This window comes from Vigna angularis, chromosome 2 (genome assembly GCF_016808095.1).
Source record: "Vigna angularis cultivar LongXiaoDou No.4 chromosome 2, ASM1680809v1, whole genome shotgun sequence".
Taxonomy (NCBI): Eukaryota; Viridiplantae; Streptophyta; class Magnoliopsida; order Fabales; family Fabaceae; genus Vigna; species Vigna angularis.
Genome location: NC_068971.1, coordinates 33,757,129 through 33,770,040, shown reverse-complemented (window position 1 = coordinate 33,770,040; position 12,912 = coordinate 33,757,129). Strand labels below are relative to the sequence as shown.

At 32.4% G+C, this 12,912-nt stretch overlaps 1 protein-coding gene and 1 pseudogene across 1 annotated transcript; both read right to left on the bottom strand.

Annotated features, from left to right (window-relative positions):
- Positions 1 to 202: 202 nt before the first annotated feature.
- LOC108328030 (nucleoside-triphosphatase) lies at positions 203 to 3,464 on the bottom strand. The gene is made up of 9 exons (XM_017561805.2): positions 3,156 to 3,464; positions 2,934 to 3,062; positions 2,413 to 2,469; positions 2,231 to 2,323; positions 1,400 to 1,605; positions 1,131 to 1,222; positions 811 to 1,025; positions 524 to 713; positions 203 to 422 (listed from the first exon to the last, which is right to left on the bottom strand). The coding sequence occupies exons 1-9, from the start codon at positions 3,429 to 3,431 to the stop codon at positions 280 to 282; spliced, it is 1,401 nt and encodes a 466-aa protein (XP_017417294.1). The 5' UTR covers positions 3,432 to 3,464; the 3' UTR covers positions 203 to 279.
- A 4,238-nt stretch (positions 3,465 to 7,702) lies between these two features.
- LOC108328411 (nucleoside-triphosphatase-like) lies at positions 7,703 to 11,328 on the bottom strand (annotated as a pseudogene).
- Between the last annotated feature and the right edge of the window lie 1,584 nt (positions 11,329 to 12,912).

The window sequence follows — 12,912 nt, the reverse complement described above, 5'->3', positions numbered from 1 at the left end:
GTCTTGAAAGCAACAAACATTTCCCCAGGACTTTTCAAGAAGCATGACATATTTAGAATCTTTATATTTAACCATGACTTTTACAAGATCATGGTTTCATTTGGTGTTGCATGTGTAGTTTTTGGTATTGTCCTTAAAGATTCCAATTCTTCCCATAAAATCTTCAAATCGACATAAAAATAAGAATATTTCTTTCTCTGTATGAAGAAATGGCTTAAGTTTTAATATTTTATTCAGTAGGTTTTTATAGTGCCCTTTAGCACTGAAATATGCCAGCACTTAAATAAAATACATGAATGGATCAAATTTAGGCAATGAAGATATGGCTTCTATGGCAGTGCCTAAAGGCCATGCTGCTTCCACAAGTGCTTCCTGATATTCAATTTGATTTGCCATTGTGATCTCTTGCAATGGATCTAAGCCTGCCAAATATGAAAACAAAAATAAAATAAAAATTCAGTATATTAGGACAATAAATAAAGTTGCAACACATTTTGGAAAAAACTTCATTGGAGAAACCTACCAAATCCATCAGTAAACAATGCATACTGGTATGTAAGGTCCAAGCATACATATGGAAGTTTATCAGCTGAAAGAAGTGGATAAGTGTATTTGGCATCCTCAAATGTTGTTTCACAAGCTCTCTTTGCTTCAGTCTTCAAATCCAAAGGATGAATCTTGGAGTTGGGTTTATTTGGATTAAACATACCAATCTAATGTATCCAACATAACATAATTAAAATGAGCATGTGCAATAGTCAAAATAAGAACCTGTAGACACAACAAATTTGACCAAATATAATTAGATACCTCCGAAGGCAGATAATAGAAAGATGAAGTGCCGAAAAGAATGTTTTGTCCACTTCCCTTTCCACCATCCCATATCCCTCCAAAACTACAATTTCGGTGGGGGCAAAACTGGTTCACTTTCAGAGCTTGAAGAGCTATCTTTCTGCATTCATGGTAGTTGGATCCAGAAATGGGAGCAAAGGCCTTATAGTCTTCTCCAGAATATGTGTAGGTCCCTTTCAAGGAATAAAATCGTGTACTCTGTTATTGTCATGCATGATAAAAATATTGGAAGATTTTTCACCATCAATTAGCATCTGGGCATGTGTAAATGCACTTACCATCAAAGCCATATAAAATACAAGGGTTAGCAGAACCATCAGTGACCTTCAAAACCTCAGCACGAAATGCCTCTCTACCATAGCGCAAGTAACTGAAAGAAGAATGTTAAAACTACATATTAGATAAATAGGTACCTATTTATCTAGACTTCAAATTGAAACAACTCGGAAGGCTTGTCCATGAGGTTTTTCTATCAGAAGTTGTACTGCACAGCATCTACTCACACTTCAACACTTACTAGTATATCAATAGTTAGAAAGAAGAGAACCTGTGAACATAGAGGTCATATTTCTTTCCCTTGAGGACAAGTTTCTTTATGTAAGGTTCCTCTCCTTCTGGTGGTTGTGGAGCATTGTTTGCTGTGTTCTTTGAGACAGCATATGTCATTTGAACCGATCCACCTCCAAGATCAACTACTCCCACTGTCTTTGAAAAATTCTTCCCCAAATTCCCTAGTAAATAGTTTACTGTCACCTACAAAATAGTTGAATGGTAAGAGAGACGAAATATCATGTTACTAATGTTTCTTTGATGATGTTTCACAGAAATGGAATTATGTAAAATTTATAATTAACTATATGCTAAAAGTTAAAGTACCACCTACTCCTATTAATTTTTACACTAATACAATAAAGATACCTCCACAATTGGATGAATAGTAATATTGTATTTTATTGTAACCAGACTTTTAAAATGTGATTGGATGAACAGTATTTTAAAATAGCATATACCAATATAACCAATAATCATCAATAACCCAAAATTAGAAGAGTTTGTTTTAAAAGAGCTGTAAATTTTTTCGTAACTAAATCGTGTTATTCTGCAATATATATAATAATATAACGATAATCGATTTAGTACAATTAATTTGGTTAGTAAACACTAGAATAATTTGAGACATTGGTGCGTAAAAACAAGTCACATCAACATATGAAATGCTATATGACATTAAGAAGACAGAAAAACTATAAATATTATTGTAAGCTAAAATAAATTGACAGAATTTACAACGGGGATTAAGTGGTCAAAAATAAAAGTGATTAGTGCAGATTTTGATTATTTTTTCTTTATCACCATAACAGATATTGATAAGTCGTACCCATAGATAAGAACCTTCTTGGGTTCCATCAATTATAGCTACAGCATCTGGTTGAACGCTGAAGGTACTTCTGTTCTTGAGCAAATCGCTAACCTAATTAAACATAAGAAAAATCAAAACCTTAGATTTTGAAAGCCTACACGAGAAAAAGATAAAGAATTTAAGATCCTTTATTTAATTACCGCTTGCAATATCCTTTCAGAAGCATCCCCATCCAAAAGCCTTAGACCTGCAGTCGCCTGCATATATAGCATAAAGGTTACTCAAAATACAGTACTCATTACTCCCTTTACATAGTAACAAATAATTAGACATTTCTAATTATATTCAAGACTTAAACAAACATATTATGCATATATCTTGTCTACTCAAACAAGGTTTTCAATTACCGTCAAAACTTCAATTGCTGATGAAATATTTTATATGGGAAATTCTATGTTGCAGATGTTACATTCAGTACAATTAAATAAATTTAAAATATAAACAAATGCAAACTTTATTTTATAAATTAATTGTGTAATATTGAATTAGATTTACAATTTTTAAGATATATAAACTTATCTTAAAAAAATGTATATGGTCATATGTTGTTGGATTATTATTATTATTTAATTTTACATTTGATATACCTATGGTTCGACATAAGAGAAATATATTGGAAATTATGAGGAATGAGTGAGAAATAGAGAGGCATAACACGAACCCCAAGTTTAACAGGTGTGGTGGGGTAGAGGTGCTCAGGGACAACACTTTCAGCTTCCTCCAAAAGTGGAAGCAGAGATTTTGCTGCATTTTCAGGATTATCCGCATATGCACTCAAACCAGGTGTCACCTACACCACAAACATGCCAAGAAGTAATGAAGAGAAACCCATGATTCACATGAACATGTATAAACTATAATACTTATGAAGCTTAATTTTCACCTTATCATAAAACTCAATCTCGTTGCCTATGTGAAGAAGATCTAAGTTCTGGTCGAAATGAAAGACATGGACACGGCTACCAGTGCTACCGGCATCAAAGATCACAGCGTACGAAGTAAGTTCTTGTTGTTTGGGGAATATCTTGCGATGATTGAACAAGATATTGTTCCCAACATATATGGAAGAAGAGAGTGCAGGCAATAGTAACAAGAATAGAAGTGAAAAGAGAGTTAAGTCCATGTTCTTTGTCCCTTTTCTTGACCACACCAAAACCATTCTCAAACCAGTCAACTAACTCTCAACGCTGCAACATTCACTCTCAAACATATAAATAGACAAAGTCTAGGGTAATGTTTGTTTCAACGTAGAATCAGTTATCAACGTTGTCTGATGTTTCCGAGTAAAATATAGTTTAACTTAATTTGCACACAGTCACCATGTTTTTTATTAAAGCAAAGTTTTACCTGAGTTAATTTCTTATACTGCAATCCAAAATGTAAAACTTAAAACATCACTTCATCCTCTATATTTTATTTCTTCTCTTGCTATACCTATTTCATTCATTACCTTACAATTGGTCAAAATACCCATCCTTCAATTAAGAATGACAAAAAAAAATGTCAAATTCAACGTACTGGATAAAAGAGACAAGGCTGAGACAGAATTTTCAACTTGGAAGTCCAATTTATCCCAACTCACCAAGCTCGGCAATATCCGTCGATATATCTTAATTTTCGACGGAATTATCGACGGTGTTTTTAATGTTTTTTACTGACGGTCAAAACTCTTCGGTAAGGTCATCGGTAAGTGACATGCGCATTACTGATGGATTTACCGAAGGCTTTCGGCCGTCGGTAAGTGACATGCACATTACCGACGAATTTACCGAAGACCTTGGGCCATCGGTAAAAAGAGCGGGATTTTTCCCATCCATTATTTCGCGGACGACATTACCGACGGATTTACCGAAGGCCTCTGACCGTCGATAAAAAAGCGGAATTTTTGAGACCAGCTTCGCATCCAGTGCCAATATATGTGGCAAACACTCATTTCTCCTCTCATTTCTCTATATCTCAGTCTAATACTTCTTCCTATCGTTGCTCTCCACCGTCACTGCTCTCCACCGCCGCTGCCCTCCACCGCCGCTACCCTCTACCACCGCTGCCCTCCACCACCGCTGCCCTCCACCATCGCTGCTCTCCACCACCGCTGCTCTCCACCGCTGTTCTCCATCGCCGTTGCTCTCCACCATCGTTGCCCTCCCGTCGCTGCCCTCCCGCTGCTGTCCTCCACCACCGCTGCCTTCCACTACCGCTGTCCTCTACCACCGTTCTCTCCACCACCGCTGCCCTCTACCACCGTTCTCTCCACCACAATTTTACGATTAGGAACATTTTTTTTACAAATCTGAGAATTGTAGAAAAACTCTCCATGATTCCCTATAATTTTAACTATTGAAAATAAATTGGTTGTTTGATATTTTGGAAACTAGTTTGTTACTCGCGTGATGCCGTTTTGGTGGTGGAGTTAGTGTAAATGAAAAAACAAATTGACACAGCGACGAAGGAAGAGGAAGAAGATGAACCAGGTCGCGACATTTACCGACGGATTTACCGAAGGCCTAGATCCTTCGGTAATTACCGAAGGCTTTACCGACGGCCAAAAGCCTTTGGTAATTACCGACGGACGAAAAATCCGTCGGTAAAGTTTACCGATAACATTTTTACCGACGGTATGTTGGTCGTCGGTAAGCCGTCGGTAAATGCTAATTACCGATGGATTTTATACATTACCGACGACTTATGACCGTCGATAATTTCAATCATTCTTGTAGTGAACACAATAACTTTGACATCCCAAAAATCTTATCACTTGACAGTTCTTTACAACCCTGTATATATATATATATTATTAGATTTATGGTTTAATATCTTATTTGGTCCCTAGTTTAGGACAATATGTTCAAAGTGGTCCTATTCTTTTTCGAGAGTTTACTATTGTTCCATATTTTGTAAAAACGGTTTAAGTTGGTTTTTTTGCTTACGACGTTAAATACCTATAACGATATAATTGCTCATCTGGCCAAAAGTGGATGAGGTGTCCAGTTTTGTAATACGTGACACACCAAGGTCAATTGAGATGTAAATTTTAAAAATAAAAATTTATGAAGTGGAAAATTTGTTTAACAGAGGGTTAAATGAAATCGTGGTTGTACCGTTTTGCTACTGCTCGTGAAATTGTTGTTGTGTGCCATGACTAATTGTAGGGTGGAGGAAGTAAAGAAGTTCCCTTCTCCTTCAGCATGCCCATCATCTACCATTTCTTCACCTTCATCATCACCATAAGCCTCTATTCTTTTAACACAGATATTATCACATCTCACCTGCACAAATAGAAAAACAACAACCCATTACCCCTTTCTTCATCCCGAACCCACAATTAACACACTATTCCGGCACCATCATTTTTCAAGTTCAACGCATACACAATAACACTCTCAAAACCCACATGATCATCATCCAAAATCTCCATTCTCTTTCCCTATCTCCTCTGTCCATTCACGCATAGAGAATACAAAAAACAAAGAGGAGTCGCCATTCCACCACCACCTAACACATTGAACGCGAGAATCGCAAAGCAATTAAAAATAGGGAGCAAGGTAAGGAGAAATCCCAAATTGCAAGATAATGAACACCAAAACCTAAAACGCGAAATCAATCCAAGAAAAGGAAACTCAATTCGCAAACAAAGAAAAAAACCTCCACTACAAGAAAAATCGCGATTATATATGGCCAAAATCCGTATATAACGTCCAAAATCCGTATAAAAAATCGTATTATATACGGATTACATACGGCCAAAAATCCGTATATAAAAAGGCTGTAGCTAACATTATATACGGATAATCCGTATATAAATTACATACGGATAATCCGTATATAGGTTACATACGGATAATCCGTATATAGGTTACATACAGATAATCCGTATATAATTTACATACGGATAATCCGTATATAATTTACATACGGATAATCCGTATATAATTTATATACGGATAATCCCTAAAATCCCTAAAAACCCTAAAATTTGTAATATTTGACATAAAAATCAACTCTGATTCAAAACCCTAATATGAAATCCCTAAAATTTGTAATATTTGAAACACAAGAAAAGGAACCCCAAAACGCTGCAATCTGAAATCCCCTTCTTGCAAAACACTCTCGAACCACGAATCCAATTTTAACACCAATTTCAGCAAAATATTCAACCCCAAATTACCCCAAATCATCCCAAATCACGAATTGATTTTAACTTAAAGGTAATTTCATTTACTCTATTACAAGTAATCTACGTCATTAAGTTTTGTTTTTAAAAATTGACACCTTAATTCACCTCAAAGTTCCACGAAATGATAAACTGGACACCTCATCTAGTTTTGGTCAGGTGGACAACTCTGTCATTAACGTTTTTAACACTGTAAGCAGAAAAGAATCCACTTGAACCACTTTTTACAAAATATGAGATGTTTCTAAACATTTAAAAAAGTAGGATTACTTTGAACAAACCTCACAAACCACCGAGAAACCAAAATATGTATTAAACCTAGATTCATTGATAGAAATAAAAAATCAAAATTGGGATCAACTTAGCTTGGGACAAATTATAAATTTCAATCATTTTCAATTGATAGGCCAAACCAATCTAGTCTTTCTTATGGGTGAGTGCTTAGGCTTAAACGAATTGACCCATTTTACCATCTCACATTCATTCAATCATCTTGAACAACCTTCTTTTCTTGTTTATTTTGACCATTTTTAACTATTCGTTCCTTTTAATTTACCAACTTTTTATCTCTAAATTATTTTTTAACAATTTTAAAAAACTATTAATAGTTAATTTTACCCTAAATAAAATATTATTTTTACTTAAATTTAGAACAAACAAATACTGTGTCATCGTCATTTTCTAATAAGTTAAATAAACGAATCTATGCCATTTCGTGATTAATACATACCTATGTTTTGACAAACATGAAGCTCCATCCATTATTCCTTTTCGTGTGCTACCATTTTGGTTAACGACGGAATATTTTACATCATTAGACGTAGACTAGACAATATAAAATTATTTATTTTTACACTAAAAGTAGTTTCCAAGTCATGTGAAAGCTATGCCCTTATTTATTATTATGAGTATGATACATGATTGATGCAATAGTCGTATTTTAATGTTCAAAAACACTTCTTTAATATATCTTGATCTGAACGTGTTCCACGAGTTCTTATTATTTTAAGGCTTTAGAATAGGTTAATGATGAATAAAATAGAACATGATTAAAAAGTTTCATATAGTTTGATTACTTAAAAGAAAATCTCTAACTTTTAAATTTATTAATGTTTACTAGATTTGAAATGATTTTTTTTTCCATTAACTATTAGCATGATGTATAAATAATTATATATGTCCATATTGTAGGGTATAAAGCATCATGATACCCAATAAGGAATGGTGAAAGTGCGAGTTTCATTTTATTATTTCAATAAAGGTGCTTTTAAACATTGGAATTTTCCTGAATTCTCTAGAAGCTTAAATGAAATACATTAATCGATTAAATTTAGGCAAAGATGATATGGCTTCAATGGCAGTTCCTAGAGGCCATGCTGTTTCCACAATAGAATTTTGATATTCAATTCCTTCTGCCACTGTAATCTCTTGCTCAGGATCAAGCCCTGCCAAAAATTGAATCAGGAGTCAGTGCATAACACAAAAGAAAATATAATTTTATAATTAATATTTTTTTTTTTGAAAGAAATTAAAACATACCAAATCCATTAACAAGCAATGCATACTGGTATACAAGATCCAGGCATACAAATGGAAGCTTATCTTTGGCAACATTTGGAAAAGTGGATTTGGCTTCCTCAAATGATAGTTTACAAGCTTCTTTAGCTGCAATTTCCCACTCCACAGGACGATTTCTGGAATTGGGTGGCTTCACAAAACCAACCTAAGACCATAAACAACCTAATTAGCATGGATTAAAGATTTAATGAAAAAAAATGTAATTATTTTATGAAGATTAAACTTTAAATTTAATTATATATATATATAAATTTATCTCTGACACAATATTTTTACTAAAATTAAATATTAATAATGATTTGATAATTGTTTAATAACATGTGTCACCATATGTTGAATAAAATAACAAATTTTGTTAAAAAAAATTTTGTATGATTCTAATATCATTTTAAAATGTGTTTAAATATAATTTAATTTATAAAATAAGATTTATATTTATTTATATACTGAAAATTCATCAATGTGATCTTCAATATTGAGTATGTTTGTATTATTTATCTAAATACCGCAGTTTCTAAAATAAAAATTACATATATTAAGAAATTAACATTAAATCTAATTCTTGTTACTTTTTAATGTGACTTACTTTTCATAGTTGAAAATTATATATAAAGATTAAAATAGACTAAGGAGGTTGTGTAGAAATTAAAATGGATACCTCTGAAGACCTATAGTAGAAAGATGAAGTAACAACAAGGTTTTTCTGTCCACTTCCTTTTCCACCGTCCCATATCCCACCAAATGTACAATTTTGATGGGCACATGGCTCATTCAGTCTCAGAACCTTCAGAATTGTGTCTCGGCATTCATCAAAGTTGGAAGCAGAAGTAGGGCCATAGATCTTGTATGTTTCTCCAGAATATTTGTATATACCTTTGAAGAAGAAGAAAAACTCACATGTTATCGTCAACAGTGCTGAAAAATAGCCCTATATAACATTGAACTTGAAATAATTAGAACTAATTAAAATAGTGACCAAACAGTTAACATGTAATTTTTAAAATATTAATAAGGGTCGTTTAGTATCTAAGAAGCATTATAGGGTTTGTGAAAAAGAATGCTTTATTTACCTTCATAACCAACTAAAAGGCAAGGACTAGCAGCACCATCAGTGACCTTGAAAATCTCAGCACGAGCTGCATCGTTACTATAACGCAAGTAACTACCAAAATTAAGACCTCTACATTAGCCATTGCATCACTCATGTATATATTTATATCAGTTATACTAACTACATATCTAGAATCTATATTTCAAATTAAGGTGTGAAAATTATTTTTCTCATAACTGAGGCCTATAGAGTTTTTTCCTTTATGATATTAAAAGCATGCATGCTTAACCCTACCATCTTTTGATATCGGTAATAAAGTTAGATAAGTTTTTAGTTCTTCGAATTTAGAAAATATATACCTCTCTGGCTTCTAGAACTAGACATTATGATAATTGAAGCTGAGTGTATATACCTGTGAACATAAAGGTCTTATTTCTTTCCCTTGAGTACAAGTTTCTTGATGTAAGGATCCTCTCCTTGTGGTGGTTTTGGGGCATTTTTAGCTGTGTTTTTTGTGACAGCATAGGCCATTTGAACTGATGCACCTCCAAGATCTATCACTCCCATTGTTTTTGAAGCCTTCTTTCCCAACTTTTCCGAAAGATAGTTAACTGCAACCTAGACAAAATTCTCAAAATATCATAAGACAAGCTAAATAATAATACTGCTTCACATGCATTTGTGGTCGTCTCATGAATGGTGAAAGTTGATGTCAAAAATAGAAGAATAATGATACTTTTAACTTAATTATATTAAAAGAACTATATCTATTATTTTTAATTGAAAATTAAAATATATTAAAATTCTGCTAAAAATGAATTTTAATTTTAAGTCAAGGTTTAGAACTAAAAACATATATAATTATATGTTTTAATGTAATATTTAGCTAATCCCATCAACAGATAAAAAACATAATGACTTTAATTACTTGTATAAATTATAGTCGAGATTCATCGTTCGGAACATACACATAGAAACAGGGTTGCATGTTTAAAAATATTATGATAATGATGAATATCTAGTATAGCCATGGATATCTTTTTCACATCATGCTTCCAGTATATATAATAATTATTTATCAATTTTTCAATTTATTAAAAACAATAGCAGTTTGTTACCATGAATACTTTCATAATTGATAAAATAATAATGTATTTAGTATGCCGTGCATTAATTGTCCAGATATATATTATATATAGCATGCTTTTCTTGTTCTCATTTTTCTTTTATTTATGCAGTGAACCTACCAAAATGAATCCATTTTTTGCAATATAGAAATGTGAAATGAAATTTTAGTTTGGCATCATACCCATAGGTAAGAACCTTCTTGGGTTCCATCAATAACAGATACTGCATCTGGTTGAACGTTCAGTGTATTTCTGTTCTTGAACATTTCCCTAACCTTTGACATAAGAAAACGAACACTTAAGACATTGAAAGCATAGTTAACAAGATAAAAACATGAATTAATCTCATGGTTACCACTTGCAATATGTTTTCAGCAGCATCTCCATCTAAGAGCCTCAAACCTGCTGTTGCCTGCATTTCACATTCAACATTGAAATGGGTAATGCTTATTTTATTTATGTTTTCACCAAGATATTTCCAAATAGTTAGTCAGAGATTAATTGTTTTTAGAATATACAGAGTTTATCAAAGTGTGAGTTTTTGTCTCCACTGATATTGTTTCCTTAAAGCAGTGAATATTACTGTCAGAACCATGTTCTACATCATATGAACATGTTTAAAGAGCTTTTCATTTGACTTTGTTTGTGGATAAGGGTCCAAACCAAACCCTTAATAATGTGGATAAGGGAGATGAGAAACAAACACTCACCCCAAGTTTAAGGGGTGTCTTGGGGTGCTGTTCCTGGGGAACAACCCTTTCAGCGTCCTCTAAAAGTTGAATGAGAGATTCAAATCAGGTGTGATCTGCACCAAATTAACGAAGAGGAAATGTAAGAGTAAGAAATGAAGAGAATAGAGGATCATGATTAATGTTTGAGATGAACCTTTTTAGCAAACTCAAGGTCATTGCCAATGCGAATGATCGAGAGTTCTTGTCAAAATGGAAGACTAGTATAAAAGATGGCAACATAAGAGGTAAGGAGTTCCTGTTTGGGGAGTATCTTACGATGATTGAGAAAGATAGTGTTCCCAACATATTGCGGAAAAGAGTGATGGCAATGAGAAGAGTAGAAAAATGATGAGGGATAGGAAGCTCATGCTCTTTGATTTTGGAATCACCAAATTCATTTCTACTAGCTCCTTGTACTACTCATAACTCTTGTCATTATTTATAGATGTGCAACATGGCCATTGAGATCCACATCGATCAGAAGATCATGTGAGATACTTCATTAAATATTATTTTGGGAGTGAATTAATGTAAGAACAGTCTCTAAATAGCAAGATTTTCTTTTCAAAAATAATGTTTTCAATATTTCTCGTACCTATGTTCACATGTGGAGGGTAGATGGATATTAAAAGAAGAAAGTAGAAAAAAATATAAATAAATAAGAGTTGACTTAATGTTTGGTTAAGTTTTAAAATTTTAATAAATTTAGATATTTTTAATTATATTTTTATTAATATGTTTCTGTCTTTTGAATTTTCAAATTTATTTTTTATAGTTTTTAGTTTATATAAAAAAGAGAAAGTAGAAAAAACAGAGTTGATTTAAAGTTGAATTAAGTTTTAAATTTTTTACAAATTTAGATATTTTAGTTGAATTTTTATTAATTTTTCTATTTGTTTTCAGTTTTTTTAATATTTTTTAATTAAGTATTTATTGGACTTTCAATTTTCTTATATTTTTTAATTCACTTTTTACTGTTTTATTTTATGTTAACTAAGTAAGGTAATTTATAATTTATAATTTTATGTGTAAATCTTTTTATGTTAATTATAATTAAGAAATATAAAACTTATGTAATTAATAAAATAATCTTGCAAACAAAAAGTGCAGTATAAAAACCTGAAAAATAGAGTATTAGAATTGATAGATGTTTTAAATAACGAGACCCAATATTTTATTTTAAAATAATTTAATAATATAAATAGAATTTTTTAAACTCGTCCCATTATTTAAAACATTGTCTATCTCTTTAAAACTCTTTCTTTTTTCTTTCTCTCACATCTCTTTAAGATTTCTCAACCTTTGATCATCTATTTGATAATAAAGAAGTTCCTAACACAACTGAGTTATCTCCACATCTAACCATCAATTCCTGTCATTGGGCAAATAAGTTTCGACTCCTCTTTCCTCTTTAATTTTTAGAAGAAGCAAGTGTCGTTGCATGTGTAATCATACTTCTTCTACTCGTTCTTGGTTAATCCAAAATCCTAAGGACTTTGTCTGCTTCCAAGTTGGTGTTTCGTAGGTTCGTCTAAAAATCTCTTGTGTTTCAAGCAATAAGTGAGGCGTCGTTAGAGTTGGGTTGTTCGTTGTGAGGTAGGGGAAGCTAGACTTTTTCTTTAATTGATGTTTGTGGTGTAAGTTTGGTGTTTGTATGAGTATTAAATTGATTTAGTGTGATTTATGTTGTTGTGCTAGTGTTAACTCATTTAAATGGGTGCATTTGAGTATTTGATTATGAAACTCTGATGTGAGATATCTTGGATGATAATTTGGTCATGAATTGTATGTGAATATGTTGTATTACTTTTTGGAATGTGTGTTTAAAGTTTATGGAATAAGGAGTTAAAAATTTAGGAGTTTTTGTAGTCAAAATGGAGGTTTTGATATGCACTTTAGTGAAGATGGAGAAATTTGGTATGACAGGTTTGTTTATATGTCATTTGAGGATTTTTAGCACCATGAGTTGGTATAAATATGAT